The 26,115-nt window shown below is 35.4% G+C and overlaps 2 protein-coding genes and 1 pseudogene across 3 annotated transcripts; all 3 read right to left on the bottom strand.

Moving 5' to 3' along the window:
• Positions 1–635: 635 nt before the first annotated feature.
• LOC136223617 (embryogenic cell protein 40) lies at positions 636–1,440 on the bottom strand. Its single transcript, XM_066011726.1, has 2 exons — positions 1,093–1,440; positions 636–1,009 (listed from the first exon to the last, which is right to left on the bottom strand). Exons 1-2 carry the CDS (start codon positions 1,417–1,419, stop codon positions 797–799), a joined length of 540 nt encoding a protein of 179 aa, XP_065867798.1. The 5' UTR covers positions 1,420–1,440; the 3' UTR covers positions 636–796.
• Positions 1,441–12,910: 11,470 nt separating this feature from the next.
• On the bottom strand, positions 12,911–18,465 carry LOC136222245 (uncharacterized). 2 transcript variants are annotated; one of them, XM_066009808.1, is made up of 6 exons: positions 18,283–18,465; positions 17,529–17,738; positions 16,891–17,307; positions 14,403–14,449; positions 13,363–14,307; positions 12,911–13,256 (listed from the first exon to the last, which is right to left on the bottom strand). In XM_066009808.1, the coding sequence occupies exons 3-5, from the start codon at positions 17,171–17,173 to the stop codon at positions 13,375–13,377; spliced, it is 1,263 nt and encodes a 420-aa protein (XP_065865880.1). In that variant the 5' UTR covers positions 17,174–17,307; positions 17,529–17,738; positions 18,283–18,465; the 3' UTR covers positions 12,911–13,256; positions 13,363–13,374. The 2 variants fall into 2 exon arrangements, with proteins under 2 accessions (XP_065865880.1, XP_065865879.1); XM_066009807.1 differs by having other exon boundaries at positions 16,858–17,307; positions 18,283–18,464.
• Positions 18,466–21,540: 3,075 nt separating this feature from the next.
• LOC136222637 (polyubiquitin-like) lies at positions 21,541–24,630 on the bottom strand (annotated as a pseudogene).
• Between the last annotated feature and the right edge of the window lie 1,485 nt (positions 24,631–26,115).

Genomic DNA, 26,115 nt, shown 5'->3' with positions numbered 1-26,115 from the left:
TGTGTTTTTAATTCCACAAATTAATGAGGTAGCCGAAACTCGAACCCTCGACCCTTCCACAAATTAATGAGGTAGCCGAAACTCGAACCCTCGACCGTTTGGTCTAGACTGATACCATGTCATGGAACCAATTGAGCTTACCAATTGAACTAAAAGCTCGAACGGATAGATAAAACCCAATCATATATCTTATATTAAGAGGATTGAAAATTTTAGTGATTTGAGCTGATTTTTCATTCTTGGAAATGCTCTTAACCAATTTGAAGAAGAGGATGAAGTGGTTAGGCTCTGCTGCTTATCTCCCTATTTATTACAAACTCAAAGTTTAGTTGTTGCATTCAACGGAAAAACAGACTAAATATGATTTTGTTGGGAATAAGAACTCAAGTGATGTGGATCAAAAAACCAAAACAGACTAAACATGATTTTGTTGGGAATAAAAACTCCAATGTGGATCAAAAATTTGGACCTCGATCTTTAAAAAATGGTTGGAACCGAAGTGGATATAGCTTGTGAATTTCTTAAAAGAATGAATCTCTTTTATCTAATTGTTTTCTTCTCTGCTACAAAAACTACTTTTTGGTGCCATCATTGCCAAAGATAAATCAATGGAGATAGATTTGTGAGGCATGAAGTAGGCGAAATCAACATCTTATTAACGAGAAGAGAAAGAAAAGCATACATTAAATATTACAATCACCAAATCAACATTCCATTATACACACTAAAAAACCTATGAATTAAACAAGCAATAGCACAGCATACATAACATTATAAATTAAATAAAACGTGCATTTTAATGGTTATGATGGCCAGGCAATATATCTTTGATCTTCTCCATCACACTCTTCTTCTCATGTTCTCCGCCAGCAGTGGTCGTTGTCGATGACACAGTGGTACCATGACCTGCAGGGTGATCTTCCTTGTGCTTTCCAAGAGTCAATTTCTCCTTTATTTTCTGCTTCAATCCTTTCTTCTTCCTTCTCCCTCCTTGCCCATCATCCTCCGACTTCAATTCAAAACAATTTCATAAGAAAATCGAGTAATAAATATCATATTAACAAAATCAATTGAAGAGTAGAGTAAACAGACCGAGCTAGAGCTTGAACTGCTGGATCTCCGAACCTCTTCTCTCGAACCCTCATCCTGCTGTACTGGTACTGGCTCTATCTTATGCTGTACTGGTTCAGTTACAGGTTCAGGTTCAGGTACTGGTACTGGTTCAACTGTTTCAGATCTCTTGTCAGTATTGGCTAACAATCCAGTATCCGGAACGTCCACGGTGGTTCCGAGGGTTTCAGAGGTAGCGATTCCGGTGATATGAACTGGATTGCCATGCTCGTCAGTGAGTCGAACTGGGTAGCCATGTTCGTCAGTGAGTTGAATCGGATTCCCATAAGCATCCCTAATATCTGCCATTTCAAATTTAATGGATTAAGTTGATCATCAAGTAAGAGGATATATTATATATGCATGGCGGTGGAAATTGCATACATGCAGGCAAGCTGCTTTCTACACGTGGTCGTAATAAATTGACACGTTAATACCTACGTGTTCCACACAATTAACTTACACTACAACATAAGACAATAACACTAATTGGTTTTGAGATATGGAAACTACTTTTTTTAAATTAAAATATTTTTGTTTCTTTTTTACATTTATTGGTTTAACTTTTTTTTTTAGGAGATAATCTTAATAAGTTTGTCAAAAAAAGAAAAAAAAACCCGGATCAAATTAAATTTGTAATTGGAGGATTAATCAGGACGGAATTATATAATAAATAATAAAGTAAATATTTTTTTTTATTAAAGATTGGTTAGCGAGGAATGGTAAGCGGCGGACATCCCAGCTATGCTGACACCCCACCACAGACCAAAAAAAAAGCCCCGAACCAAATTTATTAAAAGAGTAAATAAATGTCATAATACAAAAAGAATAAAGAATAAAATGAAGTCAAAGAATTAGGAAAAGCGATAAATGCAACGTCCTACACGATCATGAAAAAAGACCGATCCACAAAAATTCGGGACACCATCCCACCAAGTCGAAGCTGTTGCCGTCCGTCCATAATTTGCAAGCGAATCCGCAACATGATTTCCTTCACGAAAAATATGAGACACCACAAAAGCCACAGAATCGATCTGATTTAAACAATTGAACCATTTTTGTCTAAGCAACCAAGGAACCGAACAAGATTTAGATTTGAACATCTGCACAACATACATTGAGTCGCTTTCAAGCCAAATTTTCCGCCAACCTTTACTGATAGTTCAGCAAGATAAGCAAAGGAACTTTCAATCGGAAAGGCAAACGCACATGTGGCAGACGCATCAGTATTGATCTTAATCCAATCCCTCGAAGGTGGTTGCCAAAAAATCGGAGTAATGTGCGGAGCCTTAGTAAGACGCATTTCAATCCCGAGCTCACCTAAGATTTGAAGTTCAACTAGCGAATTTCAAACGGAGCCTCGTCCAATGTGAGCATATTCACGAACAACTCCCCAAATCCGTCTCAGCGTGACGGAAGTATCAACCCTCTCATCCTCAAAAATGGACCTATTACGAGCAAGCCATATAGCCCAAATTGTATTAACAATTGCTGCCGCCCACAAATCAGCGATTTGAGTACTGAAACGTTGAATAACAGCATGATCAACCAGATTCTTAAGAGTCGAGCCTGTGTTAATTCGTCTTCCAAACAATGAGCTAACACCATGCCAAATAAATTTGGAAAACCGACAGGAGACAAAAAGGTGGTCCAACGTTTCAGAATCTAACGAGCACAAACTGCAACGAGAAACAACTTGACAGCCGCGCAAATGAAGCTGATCATGTGTTGGCAAATATCCAAGATAAGCCCACCATCCAATAAGCGAGTGTGCAGGAGGAACACTCTGATACCTTAAAAAACGACTCCAAGGCTGTTGAGTAGGAGGAGATCTAAGCCAAGCGTACAGGAGCTTAACAGTTAAAACCCCACTCGTAGTAGGCTTCCAAACACAAATATCAACATCGTCCCTACCCCGCCTAATATTCCACAATCTATTCTCATCCGCAGGTAACATGGGCAGATTATGCCAATTATTACCATCCAAATAATCCTCCACCAAATCAAAACAACGACGCTGTTGACTAGCAGATAGGCCAACCTGTGCAGCCAGTGAAGGACACATCCAGGCCCCATTCCAAAAATTAAGTTCAGAGTGTTGACCAATCCACCAAAAACAGTGATGCTCAACTTCAGAATAAATGGATTTTATCGAGCCCCAAATAGAAGAATTCATGATATAATGTCGTGACTGTCCCGCTTTATTGAGAAAACGAGTTCTAAGTAAGTTAAAGCAGAGAGACTTTTCTTGAAGAAGACCCCAAGCCATCTTTCCATTCAATGCCTTGTTTAGAATAGACAGATTCTTGATTCCAAGACCTCCATCCTTGAAGTTTTGACAACAAATTTTCTAAGGGACAGTGACAAGCTTCTTGCAATTAATGGACCCAGACCAAATAAAATTCCTCATATGTCTAGTCATACGTGTAAGCAGCCCAGAGGGCCACTTATAAATGCTAAAAGAGTGAATGAAGCTACCAGTAATTACAGAATTTACCAGAGCCACTCTCCCAGCCATAGACAAACAATGCCCTTTCCATTTAGCAAAGTGAGCAAGCACCCTATCCATCAAACTAGTCATATGTCGTGTCTTTGGTAAACCAAAAAACAAAGGGACTCCAAGATAGCGAAATGGAACAGACCCTTGACGAATACCAATAATATCAGCAAGACGATTGCCACGTCCAGAAGAAACAAAGGAGCCCAGAAATAATTCAGATTTGTTCCAACTAACACACTGACCCGAGATAGATCCATAAAACTCAAATACACCCTTAATAACAGCTAGATTACCTGAAGAGGCCCTGTAGAAGAGAAGAATATCATCAGCATAAAATAAATGAGTCGGAAACACCTTTGTAGAAGTATATTGCATTGGATCAAGTCACCCAGTATCCACGAGGTGAAGCAACCAACGGCTAAGAAAGTCCTCGGCAATACCAAACAAAATAGGAGACAACGGATCGCCTTGTTGAACCCCTCTTGAACATCTGAAATATCCACTAATGTCTCCATTGTTCAAAATTGAAATCCGAGATGCAGATAAAACATTCAGAATCCAGTCTCTGAATTGAATAGAGAAACCAAAAGCGTCCATCACAGCAAGTAAAAAATTCCAATTTAAAGTGTCAAAAGCTTTCTTGATGTCAACCTTCAAGGCTAAGTTCCCTCCAAAACACTTTTTACGAAGCATATTAGTGCCTTCAGAAGCAAGCGAAATGCATTGGTGAATACTTCGTCCAGGAATAAATCCAAATTGATTCTGAGAAACAATGCGAGATGCAATAGAAGCAAGTCTATCAGCCAAAATTTTTGCAATTATTTTATAACTAAAGTTGCTCATTGCAATAGGCCTATACTGATCAAGAGATATCGCACCCTCCACCTTCGGGATAAGGACCATAATACTGGAGCACAAGCCAGGATGTATCATGCCACTCATAAAGAAGCTTTTGACAACAGCAAACACATCAGCACCAACAATATCCTAGAAAGACTGAAAAAAGACCCCAGAAAACCCATCAGGTCCAGGAGAACTACTGCTATCCATTGCAAAGACTGCCATACGAACTTCATTTATATCCGGGCAACGAGTAAGCAAATCATTATCCAAGTCTTAACATATTAATAGATTCATTATATTATTATAATTTTTTAAGTTTTATTTTAATCAACTTTTTTTATTTGTTTCTGTAAATGAAAACTCAAATTGCTGTTAGTTATTTGTATAAAAAAATTTATCTTTTAGTTTCAAATTTAATTTAAATAATATATTAAATTTTGTAAAGTATATATACACAGAAATTCATATACTTATATATACTAATTATTAAAAATTTATTTTTGTTCTTTTAAAGTTTTATTTTGTAATATAATGTCGTTAAACTAATATTAAAAATTATTATGAATTTTCAATAAAAAATTTAAAAATAATTATTTTTTTGTTTTTTATTTATATAATTTATTAGAGATAAATAAAAATCACTTTTTACAATTTATATAATTTTGCTCCTATTTTGATAATATTTTGAAATATTTTTCATTCATTTTTTAGTCAATACATTTTACGCTACTAAATTAGAGTTCTATAATTATATAAAATTTAATAAATTAATTACTCAATATTATAGAGATTATGATTATATATGTAGGAAAAAAGGAGAAAAAAAACATAAAATAGAAAACATAGATGTTTTATATTATTAAAACATAGAGTAAAGGATAATTTTGGTATTTTAAATTTTATTTAGTATACTAATGTATTAGATAAAAACACATGGACCTTATAATTATTTACTCTAAATAATATATATATTCTAAAATTATAGATTAGATGACATTAAAATTGTTTTTTTAATTGAAACTTAATAAATTCTATTGATTCATTACCATTATGCTTCAATACAATCAAAATAATTTTCACATCAAACTGTTATTATGTCACAGTTAAGTTTTTTATTATTTAAATAAAAGGAAAAAGTGAATAAATAAATTTAAAATCTAATTTTTATTTCAAAAATAGTGTTTTTATTTTTATTTTTATTTTGAATAGAATTCTTACTAGGTTGTAAAAAATTAATAAACCTAATATAACCAAAACCGAAAACCTAACGGATTCCTAATCCAATCAGTTCTATCCGGATTTGATAACATTGCATTATATACCCGTGATTAATCTGAATTAACTAATTAGCACTATATAATTTAATTGTCACAACAATTATTGTAAAAAAAACTATTATTCGTAATTTATCTAAAAAAACACATCATCATTTAATTGTAATTCAAACTTCTTTGCAGAGCGGATTAATGGGAGAGTTGGTCCAATCGCTCACATAGGACTTTTAATTCAAGAGATTTCTTATTTAGGAGAGACTTCTGGAAGTCTTTAATCCAAAACTTATTTTAATTATAATAAATTATTGATATCTCAATTATTAAAAAAATTTATAAATAATTATCTTTCCTTGTTTCAATTTAATAGTAATTATATAAAAAAAATATGATGTTCATACAATAACAATAAATTAAAATAAAATAAAATAGAGAAAAAGCTCTCGATGTCCCTGTCCGAGCCCGGGGCTGCCCTAGGGCCGTCCTCGTTGGACCACCGCCGTCACCCGTTCTCTGTACCGCCCGATGACCATCCTTCTCCGCCAACTAGCATTCCGCCACCACCGAAGCTCTCCTGGAAAGATATTGCCACCGCGTCCTCAACGTCTCTGCCTCTTTGACCTCGTAAGGACATGTGCGCGACGGGGTTGATTCGAATCAACACCAATAGCGAAGACCCCCTTTTCCCAATTGTCACCATTGATCTCAAGCTCAAGAAGAGTTTGACAAAGCCCTGGGAAAACACCCTAATCATCAAGATTCTTGGTCAAAGCTTGGGGTACGTTGCTCTTCAACGAAGAACCATAGAACTGTGGAAACCAATTGCAGGTGTGAGTATGATGGATTTAGGAGAGGGCTTCCACCTGGTTCAGTTTGACAATGAGCTGGACAGAAACCATGTGATCAATGATGGTCCTTGGATGGTCGAGGGACACTACCTAACAGTCCGCACATGGTCCGCGACATTCAGCCCAACTGAAGCAAGTGTGGAGAAATCCATGGTCTGGGTACGTTTTCCTCAACTTCCCCTTTTATTTTATGATGAGGATGTACTATTGGGAATTGCAGCCACCATCGGAAAACCGGTGCGTGTGGATGAGAACATGGCAAAGAGAGCTAGGGGACGGTTTGCCAGAGTATGTGTGGAAATCGACCTCCTGAAGCCATTAATTGCACAGTTTGAGCTGGATGGAGAAATACAGCGTGTGGAATACGAGGGTCTTCATATAGCTTGCACCAATTATGGTCGATACGGACATCTCAGAACAGAATGTTGCTGGCAGAGTGCGGTGCCTGCAAAGAAACCCCTGGAGACTAATGATATGGTAACATGAGAAACAGACAAGGAAGTTGACAGTAAGACACGAACAATCGAACCCTCATTGATTCCAGAATCAGGAATTGGAACCCCGGTCATGAGCTTAGAAGTCTATGGGCCCTGGATGCTTGTGCCTATGAGGAAGTACCCAGCCCGGAACACCAACCAGGAGATTGTTAATAAAGGGGGACTAGAGGGCTGGAAAGAACCTTCTCTGAATCCGTTTGCAAAAAATCATGAACGGGATCAGGCAAGCACAAGCAGAGGCAATTTTAAAGGATTTAGTGCGATGGAAAAAGAAAGGAGTGAGAAGGAAATTACTGGTGGCACGATAACCCGAAAACAGAAAAATAAGGGGTCGGGGAAGCCTGCTAACAAACAGAAGGAAAACAGGGAGCAAGGGCTAATCGCTCATCTAAACAGGTTTGCTAATCTGAGCCAAGACTCAATGGAGATAGAGAAAGGAAGTCGTATGACTGGTGAAGGGATTCAGGAGGGTGACATAACCGACACTGTGGCTGGGAGAGGGAAAAGAACACGGTTTGATCTGGATTTCAGAGAACCACTTAGTGTGCTGAATGCCAACGTGCCCTCAGACAATCCTATCATGAAAGAGAATGATCGGCTGATTCAGAAATTGAGAGAAAGATCAGCAGTACAAAGCTTAGGTAAAACGGTAAGAATGGAGGATCAACCTCCAGGATGGCACCTAAATTGAGTTGTCGTTGGCATTTGATCCCTTGTTTATAAAGATTATCATGTGGCACTGCTTTTCAGAGAACTTTGAAGCATATGGTGAAGGTTCATAAGCCCCATATTGTCGGCTTGCTAGAGACTCGCATCCTTGGATCTCGGGCTCCTGCAATTGGTAAACAGATGGGGCTCACTAGGTGCGAGATTGTGGAGGCAGAGGGTTTCAGTGGAGGTGTTTGTCTTTTCTGGGATGAAGCCCAGGTTCAGATTAATGTAAAGGTGAAGAATTACCAGTTCATTCACTGCACTGTCGCTTTGAAGGAGGGCGAATGGAAGGACCAATTTTTTGATCTTACCGCGGTTTATGTGAGACCACAATTAATATATAAACAAAAATTTTTTTGAGGATACCTGTCAGTTGAAAAGGCACACCACAGGTCCTTGGCTCTTTTGTGGGGACTTTAATTGCATCAAAGATGGCAGTGAAAAGCAAGGAGGGTCGGTTAGAATGTTAAACAGGTGCGGTCTCTTTACTTCCTGGATTAATGAGCTCGAGTTAGTAGGTTTGGGGTATGAGGGGCCAAAATTTACATGGTACATGGGCTCCACAACAAGAACCCGTGTGGCGTGCAGACTGGATAGGGGGATGTGTAACTCAGAGTGGCGACTCCGGTTCCCTTCTGCTGTTGTGAGACACCTTCAGAAAATTCAATCAGATCATACTCCTATCTTGATTGATGTTCTCAATAACATAAGCAAACCCGAGAGCTCCTTTCGTTTTATGACTGCCTGGCTTAAAGGCAACTCTCTGAAAGATATGATTAACCATAACTAGAATAGTACGGCCCCGCTTGGCAGCGCACTCAGTGACCTGGCGGACCAGTTGCTGGCTTGGCATAAGAATGACTTCGGCAATCTTTTTAATCGAAAAAAGAGAGCCTATGCTCGTCTGGGAGGGATTCAGAAGATATTTGCATCTCAATGTATGAATGGGCTGCTGAGGCTTGAAAACAAAGTTAGGAAGGAACTGAACACTATTCTTAATCAGGAGGAGTTGTTCTGGGCTCAGCGCTCTCAGGTTCAGTGGCTTAAGGAGGGTGATAGAAACACAAAATTTTTCCACTTGTCAACCGTAATCAGAAATTGCCGAAATTGGAAGATGGGGCTTCGCAGTATCGATGGATCCTGGATTTGGGATGAACGGGTGTTGCGTAGCATGGCTGATGAGTTCTTCAAACAACTTTATTTTGAGGAGTTACCGAACAGGATCCACCTCCCTTCTGATCATGGGTTTCCTGCGATCAGCAGCTCGAGCTACTCGGACCTGGATCAACCATTTACTATGAAAGATGTGAAGGAGGATCTTCGGAGCATAGCTCCCTGGAAAGCGTCGGGGCCGAATGGGTTCCAATCGGGTTTTTTTTCAGCGGTTCTGGGATACAGCGGGAGCCAGTACTAAGGATTGCGTTCTTCGTGGCCTCAACACGGGGGAGTTTGAGGAGGGAATGGACAACACTCTCATTTCCCTTATCCCAAAAGTGAAGGACCCTGAGAGCCTCACACAGTTCACACCGATGAGCCTCAAATCTATCCTTCCAGATGTAGTTGGACCTATGCAGAGTAGTTTCATCCCGGGAAGACAGATCTCGGATAATGTTGTGCTTATGTAGGAAACCATTTTCTCTTTCCAATGCACTAAGAATAAGAAGAAACAAATGCTACTAAAGCTCACGCTGGTCAAATCTATCCTGTCGGCCCTGCCTGTCTACACTATGCAGACCTCGGTATTTACGGTAAGCATTAGCAAGCGACTGCATAGCATTAACAGGAACTTAATCCGGGGAAGCGAGAATAGCAGGAGGAAAGCTCATCTTGTGAAGTGGGAGGTGGTGTGTAGACCAAAGGAGCAAGGGGAGCTTGGTCTACGGTAGACCAGGAAAGCCAATCTCGCGAATGTTGCCAAGCTAGGCTGGAGGCTTCTCACGGAGCAGGGTTGCGTTTGGGCCAAAGTGCTCAAAGGAATTTATGGGGAAAACAAGATGGGTCTGGACCTGTTCAGAAAGAGGAATCTGTAGATCAATGTTTGGAAAAGTATCCTTCAGTGGGCGGACATTCTGAAACAGGGCATCAGCCGGTTAGTGAAGAATGGGAAGGAAACGAGTTTTTGGTTGGAGAGGTGGCTATGTGCTTGGCAACTTAGTGAGAAAGCTCTCGGGCCCTTGACGGAGGAAGAAAGGGGGAAGAAAGTTGCGGATTACTGGCATGAGGGACAAGGATGGGACTGAGATAGCCTTCGCCTTGTGCTCTTTCAAAATGAATTATATCAGCGTGCTGCAACTATTCTTTTCAGTGAAGAAGATAATAAGGATGGTTGGACTTGGGATCCGAGTAGCACGGGAAGCTTCTCGACGAAGACGGCCTATGATTTACAAATCAACCAAACTAGTGCTACTGCTACGGCTTGGTCTGTTACGGATTGGAAAACCATTTGGAGAATCAAGGTTACCGAAAGGATTCGGCTTTTCCTCTGGACCGCTGGACATGAAGTGGTGCTCACCAACGCAGACCGGGTACGACGACATATCAGCAACGAGGATCAGTGCGGTTGTTGCGGAGCCAGGGAAGACCTGTTACACCTGCTTCAGGACTGCGTTGAGGCGCGCTGAATCTGCATGTTCTTCATACATGTGAATCTGCAGCTGGAGTTCTTCTCCGAAAACGTTAAGACGTGGTTGATGTGTAATCTGAAGTCTAAGGAGAGATGGAATGGTATTTCATGGGCGACTGTGTTTGGAACCTGTTTCTGGTTACTCTGGAAGTGGAGAAATGAATAAGTTTTTGAAGGGGTTGGGCGTGGTCTGGTTGAAAGGATAGACGATGTTATCCGCTATGTAACGGAACAAGCTAGGGCTATGCAAAGCTGCCAAAATGATAGCCTGGCGCCGCCTTTCTTGGCAGATCGTCTGGTTCAGTGGACGCCCCCAGCGGAAGATTGGATAAAAATCAATAGTGTGCGGAAGCAATACGGGCTGGGCTGCCTGCGGGGGCCTAGCTCGTGACAGTCGCAGTAATTGGATAAGGGGTTTTTGCTGTAACTTAGGAATTAGTACTGCAGAGTTAGCAGAGATATGGGGCATGTACTACGGTATTGAGCTAGCTTGGAGAATGAGATGGAGGAAAGTCGTGTTTGAAATGGATTCCCAGTCAATCGTGGAGTTAATAAAGAAGAAAGGACATCGTTCACATCGTTACGACTGGTTGATTAAAGAGTGTCGGAGACGGATTGGGATGTCAAAGTTGTTCATATCCTTCGCGAAGGGAATAGAGCAGCGGATTTTTTTGGCAAATTTCGCAGGAGCAATGAGTTTAGGGTATCACGAGTGTGACAATCCCCCTGCAGGCCTAATGGACATCATCAATACGGACAATTCTGGTTCTAGCATCCTCAGGAGAGCTCGGTTCTTGCTTGAGTTCCTTTTGTTTTTTATTTTCGGGGCCTAGTCCCTTCCTTCTGTTAAAAAAAAAGTAATTATATAAAAAAATTAGGATGTGGCATATTAAAATAAAATCGAAAAGTGACAATAATAGTACAAAAGTTGGGATTTTCAAAATTTGTTTCATAACTTTTTTTAACTTCACAATAAGGGTAAAGTATATAAAAAAAATTCTAATTTACCCGATTTATACACAAAATCTCATATTTTAAAAACTTGCAAATAAAAGTTAATGGTTTTGGGCAACTAACAGGGTTTGGAGTTTTCGATCAAAAAATATTTGTGCTTTTAGTAAATTTATTAACTCAAGATGTATATATATGCAGCAATTTACAAAGTGAATTTTTTTAATTTCTTCACATCGATCATTTTTGAAGATAAATACGATAATAATTGTTGACGGAATGACTGAGCTTACAAATTGCACAAAATACATGTCCTTTGTTTGTAATACAAACACGGATTGCTGCTGGGAGTCGAAGTGATGGTGCAAGGAGTCGAACCATGCACATTGGTTTATCCTGGACGCTGCTTATTACTGTGCTAGTAACTTCTATTATTTAATATTTGACGCATGCACTTATTAATATCGATTAAATGTTCATAATTTATTTAATTCATCTATATTTTTGTAATTTATGTTTTAAAATGTTAAGGACGATTTTCTAAATAATGTTACATATGTTCTAAACTTTATAATTTGTGTTCTAAAAATTAAGTATAATGTTTTAAAAAAATCAGTAAATATCTGGATCATTTTTGCATTTGTTCTATAATATAATTTATAACTCATATTCGAAAAAACATAACGCATGTTCTAAAAAACATAACATATGTTCTAAACTTTATAGTTTGTGTTCCAAAAATTAAAATATATAATCTAACGTATGTTCTAAAAAATATGTCGTACGTTCTAAACTTCATAGTTCGTGTTCTAAAAGTTAAAATATATATTCTAACGTATGTTTTAAAAAATATATTGTATGTTCTAAACTTTATAGTTTGTGTTCTAAAAATGAAAACATATGTTCTAAATTTCATGTCATAAGTTCTAAATATACCGTATGTTCTAAAAATATTAATATGAAATTTTATCAAAATATAAAATATATTTTTATTTTAAAAATATAGTATTAGATTTTTTTTTTTAGTATTAGAAGCACTTAATAATATATAAATAAAAGGATTGCGTGTATTTTTATTTAAAAAATATAGTATTAGATTTTTTTTAGCATCAGAGGCACTTAATCATATATAAATAAAAGAATTGTATAATAACAAACTAAATCAATTGTCCCAACGGTAGTTGTGCGCACGTTCTACCCCTTATACATTTAAAAATCAATATACGTTTTTGCTATAATGTATAATTTCTTCAATACATATCAATTTCTAGTGTTAACTTGGACATTTGAAATGCCAAAACAAGACTAGATTTATCTACGAATCAAAATCAAATTGACTCTTCCAAGCTATATGCAGTGATCAAATTGACTCTTCCAAGATATAAATATAGTAGAATTTCGTCGCATGTCATTTCTACACTTTATGATATTGTCACATCTCACCAAATCATATATAGATAATTGCAAAAGACAGTCAATAATTTTTAACCTTTTCCTGGTAATTACTTTTCACCTAGTTCACACAATCTACTAATTCAGGACCAGATGCAACAATATTTCTGAAACAGAGAGTCGATGATATAAATCCCACAACATGATAGTATGGCTTATTGACGTGTGTGAAGGTGTCTTTTAAGTTTAAACCATACAAAGGTTCAATTCAAGAAACAATTATCTGTACAAAATAAGAATTGAATCGCCAGTCTTGTTATACATTTCCTTCTACTATATTTTTCATGATTACTGTAGGGACCTTTTTCCTGTAAATTTCTTTACTTTTTTACTTTTATCTTTACACTGTAACTCCACCAATGTATGCAGATCCATACACTAAACCAAGCTTCAACAAATGACATCTTCTGCTCCTCACAATCCCCTTTTACATTGCAGAGAAGATCAATGCTGTATGTAAAAAACTTAGTCAAGTGCCATAAAATCGAAAAAATTAGTAATTACAGAGCTTTCAGTGATTTGTGCTGGCAAAATCATAAATAAAGCATATGCTCACCTCATAACAACTTCACACTTTCAAGGACCTTGTCCAGAAGAATCCCTTCTTTTTCATTGTGTTGCTCTCTCCCATGGATTTACTAACCTTTGATCCAAATGAAAAATGCCTCTTCAAGAAAGGTTTTGCTGAGGAGCCCTTAATGCTGGAACTCGACCCCATCTTCGGACCTTTTCCCTCGTGTGCGTTACTTTTCATCCGATCCAACACAATAGAATCAACGTCGAGATCACTGTCTACAATCCGATTCCTTGATCTTTTACTTTTTGCCTTCAAATCCGTTTCTGCTTTATAAGCTTTTTGAGAGAGCTTACGGGTCTGCTTCTCCCCCATAGTGCAAACAGGGCAAGAAGGATCATACTTGCAAATTTCAGGTGTTAAAATTTCCAAACACTCTGCATGATAAACATGCCCGCAGATCAGGACAGAGACAACTGAGAGCTCATTACTCATAACAAGCTTCTGACTACTCCATAAAGATTTCTCTGTCAAAAGCTTCGAGCAAACTCCACATGTTTGGAGATCAACAGAGGCAGACATTGATATTCGATTGCTGGATATGCTTTTCTCATTATTGAAGCCCAAGGAATCATTGTCAGAAGACCACTTTTCTCTATGAGAAGTAGCCATGAGCTCTGAAAATGCATGCATAGACCAACCATCTGAAGAGCCACCATGGGATCCTCGAGTTGATTCATTGCTCCATGAAGGGACTGAGGGCCTCTGTTCGGGTACTGAAAAGCTGTTTGATGACTTAACTTCTAGAACTCGGGTATCAGACACATGACCAGAAGATTGAGGGGGCCAACTTGGAGTGGTTATGTTAGCAGGACGTAGGTAATTTTGGGATGACGCTGGAGATGTTACAGATGAAGTTGAAGGCAATGAAAGCGAAAATTTCATGGAAGGGTTTGAAACTGTTGGGGACTCTATTGACTCCTTAACCTGAAAGCCGAATAAATAGTAAAGAACTTGTCATATTAGTGCCAAACTAAAGAAAGTAGATCAAATAAGTACTCTTCATAAGGTAAAACATTTACCTGTTCCAAACTTGAGTCCATTGACACATTCCTTGAGACAGATCGATCTGCCATAAATGCAAAAACAAAAGCTCACTAACATAAAATGAAAAAAGAAAAACAACTAGTGAAATGTATAGCATTAAAAAGCAGCCCGTTGAGGTTATCATCCAACATCACTTGCAACTGTAGAATAATTATTATATTCAGAGAAATGACTAGTTGACCACAAAACCATATAAGTATCACAAGCAGGAATCAAGAATTTAGCTCATAACAGTTGAGCAGAAAACAGTTTATGCAGATTTGAGGATAGGTAAACTATAAACATGACTTTAATATTGAGAAAATGGAAAACAAATGACACAGAATTTGGAATGTTGATAATGCATAGAACTAACTATTCAACGTCAGAATTCTAATAAGGGAACTGGAAAGAATGTCTTATTAAGAGTGCATACTGTCATTGAAGGGAACTGGAAAGAATGTCTTATTAAGAGTGCATACTGTCATTGAATTCCATTTTTAATCTAATTGATGGAGATAGAGCTTTATCTGCTTGACTTTGTACAAGCCAACAAACTTGAATGCAACATTTTTGAAGTTCAGTTCGTCTGCTAAATAAACAACCCCATTTTACAAAAATTAATAAGAGTTAAATTTATGTACAAACTCTCAAATACACTTAAACATAATCTTTTTCTTTTTGTATACCACACTCTTATTATGACTAGGAGTTCATACAACAAACACCTGGAATTGCAAAACTTAAAAGAACCTGAATGAATATTATTTATGTATGTGTATAGATGAAATTTAAAGCTAATATCTAAGTTTACCAATTATTATATGGCGAACTGAACTCATTCAAATTCACAGACATTAAAACTCATCAAACTCAAATTTGACCCGTTTACAGGATAAGCATTATTTCAAACTTGGCTCTTTCATGTTAATGACAAGCCAGCTGTCTAATATCTCATAATGGATTTCCACTTTAAGTAAGCAAGCTAATGAGTTTGATCTGTTTAGCGTCATCTCTATCTGTCTATCTATCGATCTACCTATATAACCAGATCCCCTCCTCTAACATTTCAAACAATTTCCAATTTTTCTTCCAAACTTTAACCATATTAAGGGACAATTTCAGCAACAATGTGCTAAAAAGGAAATTAAATTACGTTGATCATCTTTCAAAATATGTATGCATGTAAGCCAACCGAATGGGTGTTTTCCAGCCTTTTCCATAATCACTAAGTTTTTTACTTTCTAATGATCCAATTCCCCAGTTTCCATAATCCTTTGTTTGGAGCATTATAAAAGAAATGTAAAAGCTTTTAACCCTAAATCTCCCAGCATTTTAATAAGGATAGCACAAGAGCAGCTGACATTTGACAAGAAGCATAACTGTGCATCATGCCCAGGGAACTAAGTAATCAAAGTCAAAAAATAATTCTATTTGTGCCACTACTCAACTCCACCTATTTATCAAATTATATTCCTTTAAAATGATAAAACATTTTATATATACATAATCCACTCTCCGGAGCTTTGGGTAAGCCAAAAGAAACTTATGCTAGAGCTATAACAGAAAACCATGTAACCAATAGAACCAGAGCTCCTCCTAAAGAAAAAAGGTCTACATTTTCAAAAGATAAGGCACTCAGAGACCTAACAGCACATTCACCTAGCTATTAATCAATGCTACATTGGTGAAAAACTAGAGCTTTCCTAACAGATAAAAAAATTAACAGTAATACACAAGGATATAGGGGTGGAAAGTGGAAACCAACATAATACAAGTTCAATACAAAAAACTAACCATTACATATGGTGATAAAAAAAAAAAAAGGGCGGCCCGGTCGCATTACGCGTCCCCGCTGAGCGAGGGTCCGGGGAGGGGTCCCACCACAAGGGTGTATTGGGGGCAAGCCTTCCCTTGCCAATTTAATTGGCAAGAGGCCGCTCCTAAGACTCGAACCCGTGACCTCTGGTCACACGGCAACAACGTTTTACCGTTGCGCCAAGGCTCGCCCTCAACCATTACATATGGTGATATTGAAGGAAAAACCAATTTCCAAAATCTTCTATGCAAACGTAATTGGTGATTTAATAAGGTCATGGGTAAGATCCGGAACCATTTTTGCTACAGTTCCTTTTCATGAAATGGAATACAAAAGTTTGAAGCACTCATTGTTTCCTAGTTTCTACTCTGCACTTGCATGCACTAGAAGCATCCGAGTAATAAAAGAGACAACAAATTACCACAATGACATATATATATATATATATATATATATATATATATTGTTGCAAAAGTATGTTTTACATCAATCCCATCATGTTATTGTACAGCTAAGAGCAAAAGAATCATGCGACCGTGTTGCTTAAAGGGCATTATAAGGGTCAAATTGCAGAATGAATTAGAATATTATGGAAAACAATCAATCAAAAGATCAATCCACCAGAACTTCACCTGAAGCTGGAGTCCTCATAAATGCAGCAGTACCTTCAGATGCTGGGGACTTCTGCCACGTAGACCTTTGAAAACTATCCAACGGGCTACCATCCCCTGATGAACGAGTGGAATTGTATTTAATATCTGACCCCTGATTTCTATTATTACCATCTGAAAACCAAGTTAGAGAAGTCTCCTCTCCTGCTACTCGCCCTCTGTTATCCCATCTAAAGCTCCAGGATGGTGAATGCCGTATATTCCTATGCAAGATCTCACTGCTTGGTCCACTTACAATATTTTTATCTCTAGCAGCAACACAACAAGCACCCCCCATAGTTTAACGCACTGTATCACGAAGTGTTAATATGAAACCCTACACTTCTCACTCACATGTTCCAAATATAAAACGCAGCTTAATATCCAGCACTAATCCTCCAAGGGGATAGATTACCTAGGAATGGTCATCACCTGCAATTAAAGAAGGCAAAACAAAACCCATCATATTTACTACTAGTACTACGCGATTCAATTCATTGAAAATTCAAGCAAGAGGAGTCCAACAAGAAAGAATTGAAGAAATAAAGTTCCTTGACCACTGAAAAAGAATAAATTACAAACCCAATTCATTTAACTCGCCAGAAAAATTAAGCTTTTTTTTCCCTAGTTGAAGTTAAAAAAATTGTTCGTACCTTAAACATCAGTTGGAGCAGCAGTGACTAAAAAAATGGCTTCAACTTGACTGCGCTCAAAATACCCAGCTCCACCTCGAAAAAACACTAGATTCGAGCGCGCACAAACAATATAGTCGGCGAACACAAATAGAAACTTATTCTTCAGAAGGGTTCAAAAGCTTACCCAACTTTGAGAAGAAAAATGGGTTTCAATCGTCAAATTGAATGCTACATGAAGAAAAAATAGGGCAAGAAAATTCAAAGTCAAATTACTTCATCAATGGTCAATAATGATCCAACAAATAGTTCACAAGGCTGAATTAGAAGATGAACAGGAAAACAAAAAGAAAAAATTCTCAGCTTCCACCACTCACTGGTTCACACCAACCCCACCAAACCAAACCACTAGACAAAAATATATATTTATATATATATATAAAACTGGCAACAAAGAAAAAGACAAATTACACAAAACAATTTAAAAAAAAATATAGGGAATAGATAAAAGAGGCCGATATTCGGATCAATCTGCTACTTTAAAGGTACCTGAAGATTGAGTCCCAATCTAAAAACCTCTAAAACTAGCAAAATCAGAGAATAAAAATGGAAACACTGCACATGTCAAGGAGATCCGATTTAATAGCCGAAAAACTTCGCCACTAGACCAAAAAAAAAAATCGATAGAAAAAATGAATTGGAAAACGTAATAAGAGCTAATACGAGTTACAAATGAAGCACCGAAAAATAAAAAACCGAGAGGATCGAGTAATACCTCAATCGGATTCAATACGCGACCATATCAATACACAAATTGAAGTTTCTATAGAATTTAAGAGAGGAGAAGATGTAGAGAGAAGATAATAATAGTGCGAGCGAGAGGCTGCTTGTTGTTGTTCGTTGCAGAATGAGAGAGACAGAGAAGGGGGATAGAAGAGAGGGATCGTTTCCGACGGTTCAACAAACGGCGTGAAATATAGTTGAGGAGTTATACTCTCTTATGTATATTAACGGAGTTAGTTGACGTACCTGTAATTTTTTTTCTTTTCTATACCAGGTGCCACGTGTGGTACACATTTTCCCTCCTATACGCGGTAAATTTTAAAATAAAAATAAAGTGAAATTCTTTTTGGGGATTAAAAGTAAAAAAACAGTGGCGCGACTCTCTCTCACTTTTGTTGTGCTGACTGGACGGCTGTTTCTTTTTATTTATTAAAATAGTAAAAGAAAAAAAAGCGGGAATAGAACTGACTTCCACTAAAAAAGAATGCCTTCTGCAGTACGCAGAGTGCGTAGTACGCATGCCATGCTTTTCATGTTAGAGAAAGTAATCAATCAGTGAGAAAGAGGTTTAATTATCAAAGAGATTCTGTTTTGGAAAAGAAGTTCAATTATTATTAATTAATAACTATTTTATTTCTAATTTTGGATTCTCTTTCTCCTTCGCCTTCTAACCTTTGATATTACCTAATTTTAGGGTGAAGGTTGAAATTTGCCCTATTCTTTTTTATTTTCTTTGGAAGGATAGATTTATTCCTCACCTATGAAATCCGATAATTTTATTTTAATGTTTTGAAATTTGCCCTATTCTTTTTTATTTTCTTTGGAAGAATTATCGCATTTGTGACGAAATGCGACAAGAGTTGTCGTATTTGTGACGAAATACGACAATTGTTGTCGCATTTATGACGAGACTGTTGTCGCATTTGTGACGAAATGTGACAAATTTCATCACAAATGCGACAACAATGGAGGAAAATAGAAGAAATTGAAATGATACCGTTACAGGTGAAGAAAGAGGCAAACCCAGCGAGGAAAACAGGCGTATAAGCTAAAAACATATAATTTTTTATAGGAAATTGGATATAATACTTCAATAATCTCAAAAATCGCTAACGATTGGTATCAGAAATTGAAGAAGATGAACCGAAAAAGAAGTTGAAACGAAGAAGAAGAAGAAGAAGAAGAAGAAGAAGCGGACGAAGCGGACGAAGCGGAAGAAGAAGAAGCGGGAGTAGGAGATGAATCGGTCGAATAGAACTAAGTATAATTTTGTCCAAAATGGATGCAAGTGTCTAATTTGGTGAGATGGAAACAAAGTGAGTTAGATATGTAAATAGACCCCTTCAGTTGGACTAGATTTGTAATTTGCCCTTATGTTTATTACTTTATGATATTTTTGTTTAATTAGTTTCTCTGTTTATTTACATAATATAGTTTCAGTTTTAACGACATTGTTTTATAATTTCCGGTGAATTATATTACTTATGGACATTAATTTTTACTTGTTTCAGTTGTTTTAATAATGTTGTTTAATGATTCATAAAAAAATGTTGTTTTAAAAAAAATATTTTCGTTGAATCGTTACTTTTCACATATTTATAAGGATATACGTTACAAACATACATGTTTTTCTATTTTTAAGTTAAATTATTATAAATTATTATTTTTAAATAGCATGATACATATTTTAATTGCATTTATATAATAATTTGTTTATTAAAAATACAAATTTGATTCATTCCCGATTAATTCTCGATGTTCCTGTCCACCTGATTAGCCTTAGCGTTTCTTATAATCTTGTTTTTACCACATAGAAAATTCAAACAATGTGGTTTACAGTTCGACCCAGGCCCGTTAAAGCTCACCTACATCTAGAGCGGGATTGGATTTTATAAAAATAGCATGGGTTATCTAATCTGATCCGCCCTATTAATATTAATTATAAATTTTATGTATTAAATATTTATTTTTAAGTATAATTTTAATTTATACTATTACAAACTATATATATATATATATATATATATATATATATATATATATGGACTTATTTGGGATGGGTTTTCATTTCTAAGCCCGAACTCGAACCTCTCTAAAATAACAACGAGTTAGACTAGGCCTTGTCTAAGTTTTTTTTTTTTGTTAAAGTATGTTAGGCCTGGCGTAGCTTGGTCTATAAATAAGTTTAGTCACTGTTAGATTTAGGTTTATTAGAATCTGACTTTAAGATTATTTTAATCTCTACCATAGAATTTTAATTAGCCTAGATCTAACTGTGATTAACTAAATTTATTTAGTCAGTCATTGAGCAAGTGAACACCAGTTTTGGAAAAAGTTATTTTTAAAGCATACTCTTCAAAACATATATATGAAACAAAAATAGAAACGAAAATGAAAACACTACTGTGGAGGAGTTTCCATGTAACATAGGATCGCAACATAATATATTCACTGCATCAAAATCATATAAATTATAATAGAAAGTGACAGATTCAATATTTTTTTTTATCATCCATAAGTGCTCAGTTGATATTTATTTTTGCTTTATAGAAAAAAAATTAAAGCTACATGCATAGTTTTCATGGAGTTTTTCAATGATCTATCGTCGGAAATAGAACAACCTTTCACATTAACTCCATAATAACATACTGAATAATGTTAACTATTGGACCTTTCATAAAGATAGACGTTTTCCTATATGTACGAAATATATTCCAATTGGATGAATCAGGTAATCCAATTTCTATTCGGAAAGGGGTTTTTGATCTAATGAAGTTAGAGTTGTGATGAAGAGTACTATGAATTGAGTTTTGCTTTGACTAAGAGTCTCATCCTTATGCAAGTCTCAAGTGATAATGATATAATCTTAATTAGTCACTTTTCTTAATCTTGCTAATTACCACTGGTAATAAAAAGATCTCACTCTCTAAAACAATATTATTAACTTTAACATCTGAGTTCCCCTGACCGCATTATCTTTAAATCATAACAGACAATTCTTATTTTATTACATGCTTCCATTATTCCATCATGTTCTTCAAGGGTATTAGCTTTCATCAACCTAAATTGTAGCTTAGCACCATCATCTAAAGTAACATAGCAGCAAACGATATGACTCTCTCGAATGTTATAGTCGGATAAAGTCCTCGTTCCACCTTCAATATGCTTTGTAATAGTCTCATCTTGAATGCTAAAGTCTGGTAAAGACCTCCTTCTACATGCAATATGCTCCTTTTCAAACAACAAAAACCTATGGATTTAAGGGCGGACCACACATGTCTTTAATCTTAGACTTTAAATCATTAATTGTGTCAGAGCTTTCAACTTCCAAGGTGTTTCTGTGGCCAACAACGGTAATTAAAGTAATCTGCATACTGCCACCTCTAAGATGAAGAACAAGGTGACATATAGACTCATTCTGAATGTTATAGTCAGCAAGCATACGACCTTCCTCAAGTTGTTTTCCAACCAAAATCAACCTTTGTTGGTTCGGGGGATCCCTTCCTTGTCTTGAAACTTAACTTTTATATTGTCGATCGTATCTGAGCTTTCCACTTTAAAAGTGTTGGTATTTCTTGTAAGACTTTTCATAAAAATTTGCATCTAAAATTATATATACAACAAAACAAAAATTATTATAAATCATGTAAATTTCACTTTTACAAATATCACACCAGAACCAATATAAAATCATATTCAACCTAATTTCTCAAAATTCCAAATATAAAATATTAAAAAAATCAAGATAAAATCAAAATGCTCTAAAAACAACCAACCACACTAGTGTGATTCTAGAGAATATCAACATTAATGTCCAAGTTTCAATAAAGAACAATTTACATCAGAAAAGAAGCACATCAAACAGTTCTAGAAACACATAATTTACATAAAAAAAATTGAACTCTTTAAATAAAACATTATATATATATATATATCATCGTAACCTAACAAACATCCCAATACCTAATTTCAAAATTTCAAAAGTTAACTGCAAAATCAGAACGGTTCTCTTCTAACTATCCAATAACCAACAAGATTAAGGTATAATTTCCCTTTATCGGGCACCAAACGTAAAAAAGAAAACCCAAATTTAAAGAAAATACAAAAATATCATGAAAGCAAACACAATATAGCAAATAGAACAATTGATACATCAATCCAAGAAACAAAACTAAAAATCAAAGAACTAACCCTTAAATAGAAAAGAAACTTATTGAAGAATCTTATAGTCCAAGTTGGCTTGAAATCGAGCCTTAATTTATCCACAAACCAGGCCCACTTAAACTCTTCTCAGCCCAATACATAGTCCATCCGAGCCCATTTCTTCATCCCAGTTGTATAACAGCCACAGAAATTGGAAAACCAAACCGAATAAACGGTTAATCAAACCAACAGTTTCGGCTTCGGTTTATATAAGTAGATTTTTTTTTTTGGTTTACGGTTATGATTTTGAATGTTAAAAAGCCAAGGTTTCGGTTAATAGAAACGTTTATTATTATTATCATATTTATTTTTTTGGTTACATATATTATATATGAAGAGTTAAAAAAAATTATTTGAGTATTAACTCTTTTAAAATTCATTGTTTATTGTTAAATTATCTTATGAAAAATTATTTAACTTTCTGTAAATAGTTAAAATGCTATAATTTTTTAGAGCACCGGGAAAAAAAATTGGATAACCAATAGGTCATATGTACCACAAGTATGAACTTATTGAAGTTTAGATACACAATTGTAATTTACCCAATTTTTATTTTGAAACAATTTACCCAATATTCTAATATCACAATATGTAGTCAAATAAAATTTCCAAACAAATATTGTGGACGTAACCTTTCATCTTCCAACACATCATATCTATGATCATTCATTTTTTTTTTATTAATGTGTTTAATTAACAAATTAATTAGATATGAGCATTTGATTGGTTTAATTTTTTTTACTTATTTCATATCGCTCTAAAATTGTATTTTTTTATAGTTGGTAATAAAGTTTTTACAGTTTTTCTATAGTCACGTCACACATATAAAACAATGCCTTTGAACTATTAACAATGAAAATGAAATGAATAGTGCAATATTAACCAAGTTTTATGTTTAAAATTGATTTTTTTATTTTTTTTTTCATCATGGATTTAATACAACAAAAAATGAAAGATGAGAGCCTTTAGGATTATCAATGTTGCATATAATATACTAGGGTCGGGAAAACTCCAATACCCATTTTTGTAGGGTCGGAGATAGGAAACAAAATTAAAATAAAATTAAAGACTTTAGCAACATGAATCATATAATTTACAAGTTTAGACCAGACTTCGAATACTATTCTCGTTTTGCAAGTTTAGACCTATTTAAAAGTTCAATGCATTATGTTAACTCATGAATTATATATATATATATAATCACTAGAAAAAATAAAGATAACAAAATCCTATATAGCAAAAATATTAAAAAGTGTAAAATGTCATACTTTCTTTTTGGGGATCCAAAATATGCAGCTTAAGACATAAATGAGCATATTTGCTTTCTTAGGTTCTATGAATGTTTTGTACAATATTTCAATTTCTTACGTCTAAAGTTTAAAATTGTATAATTTTAATTCTAACGTAATAACTAATAGCAATTTTATCCATAATGTTGACAAGTTTGGTAAATTTGAGAAATAATTCATCAAATATATCTTCTTAGTCATGAAAAAATATGCAATTCTACATATTTAAAAAACTGTGAGACATTTGCTTAACAATGCCCATGAACCGAATCATAAATCACAAGCTGAAATAGTGTCATCCATTGCCTCAACTATTGCATTACGTTCCTTAAGAGTCTTAGCTTTCGTCACCATACTATGTCGCAATCACCCTCCATATAGTTGTCGAAGTGAACGACAGTCCCCTGTTTAATCTTGTAGTCGGCTAAAGTCATATTTCCATCTTCAAGATACTCCTCACCACACGATAAAAACTGCTCGTTTGCGGCGACACGTACCTTGTCTTCAATATTAGCCTTTAATTCATCAACTGTGTCAAACATATCAACTTCCAAGGTGATTCTATGGTGATCCGGGGTAACCAAAATAATTTGCATGAGACTTCTCGGACAAAGAATATGATGGAGCATAGACTTTTTCTGAATGTTATAGTGAGCAAGCGTGCGATAATCCTTAAGCACTTCTCCCTCAAATTTGAACCTCTGCAGTTTTGTGGGGATCCCTTTCTTGTCCCAGATCTTAGCTTTTACACTGTTTATAGTGTCCGAGCTTTCCACCTCTAAAATGATGATCATTCCAGAAAGAGTTTTTACAAAGATTTCCATCTGAGATTAAATGTACAACAAGACATACAAGAATTATTATACATCGGGTAAATTTCACTTCTATAAACCAGTATAAAATCATATGCAGACTAATTTCTCTCAATTTCAAATTTAAATCAATAACATTGATTGTAGGTCAAGCTAAAATTAGAATGTCCTGGAAATAATCAATCACACTAGTGTGATTTCAAAGAACAACAACCTCAACATTCAACAAAGAACAATAAGATTCTACTAGGATTTCCGCAATCAATCATCCCTACAAACATATTTCGGATAACAGACAAAAACATGAGAAAAGAACTGCATCAATTAGCTCAACAAATAAATAATTCACATCAAACAAAGGAACTCCTTACATAAACAAATTATATATGAAAAATTCATTTTTTGATCATCGTGGCCTAGTAAACACTCCAAAACCTGTTTCAAAATTTTAAAAGTTACTGCAAAATCACAAAAGGCCTCTTCTAACGATCTAATAACCATTATGAATTAAGGTATAATTTTCATCTATAACAAATAGAACAATTGTTAATCTACGAATCCAATGAGTTATTCAATAAACGAAAGTTAAAATCGAAGAGAAATAGAGACTAACCTTGAAAGGGATAAGAGAACTGTGAAAGAATTTTATAGACAACAGAATTTTATAGACAACAGAATTTTATATCTCAACCTAGAAACGAGTGAGGCACTTATTTATAGTTATCCTGCCTCACATGCCTTGCAACTTCAACTTGTCGTAACTTAAACATTTTTTAATATTGAAACTCTCTTGTGTAAGTTTCTTCATTAAATCCAATTTGTAAGTTACAGGATCTCCATGAATTTTCAAATCATGTCTTCAATTTCTCGTAGGATTTGCTTTTTTTTTTAATTATTTGAGTATTGATTTAATGTTTAATTAGTTCGTTAACTCCTATCTTAAAACTCAATTAGATCTCTAACCTTCTAAAATTATAAATTAATTAACTTCTATCTTAAAAGTCGAATAAAACGTTTCATTAGTTACAATTGGGATTTAAATCACGTTAATAATAATTAATTTGCGGAATTAATTTCTCATTAAGAAAAATATATGTCACATATAGGTTAATCACAAAAAAAGTCAGAGTGTCCAAAATATTTACTATGTTATTAACACATTTACAAAAGTCTGCCAAAATGTAAAAAATTACTTCAATTTATGGACAAATTTGTTTGGAAGATACGATGTGATAAAAAATAATGGTCAAATAATTTTGTTCAAATTTTTCGTTATGTGGGGGCATGGTAGTAAGAACCAAATTGGAGCAGCTGATTTATCCCAATTTAATTGTAGTCGGTCACCATTCTGGTTAAGTTGAAGTTAAACATCTCTACTTATGAAAACTAAAAATGTTGCAAGTCCATTTCGAGCAACAAAATGACAATTGCTGAAATGGTTACGAAGATCTGGGGGTCTACTCTTTCCCATCAATCCACTTCCCTACTTGAATAGGGAAACACATTACAAATGAATTCCGG

This window comes from Euphorbia lathyris, chromosome 3, assembly GCF_963576675.1.
Source record: "Euphorbia lathyris chromosome 3, ddEupLath1.1, whole genome shotgun sequence".
Lineage (NCBI taxonomy): Eukaryota > Viridiplantae > Streptophyta > Magnoliopsida > Malpighiales > Euphorbiaceae > Euphorbia > Euphorbia lathyris.
This window is presented reverse-complemented; position numbering and strand designations above follow the sequence as displayed.

Coding starts and splice junctions, on each gene's coding strand:
- LOC136223617 (XM_066011726.1), bottom strand. CDS start 1,419: ATGGCAGATATTAGGGATGCTTATGGGAATCCGATTCAACTCACTGAC. Junction 1,010..1,092: donor GCAGTTCAAGCTCTAGCTCG/GTCTGTTTACTC, acceptor TTTGAATTGAAG/TCGGAGGATGATGGGCAAGG.
- LOC136222245 (XM_066009807.1), bottom strand. CDS start 17,173: ATGGGGGGTGCTTGTTGTGTTGCTGCTAGAGATAAAAATATTGTAAGT. Junction 14,450..16,857: donor TATGAGGACTCCAGCTTCAG/GTGAAGTTCTGG, acceptor CATTTATGGCAG/ATCGATCTGTCTCAAGGAAT. Junction 14,308..14,402: donor TGGACTCAAGTTTGGAACAG/GTAAATGTTTTA, acceptor TTCGGCTTTCAG/GTTAAGGAGTCAATAGAGTC.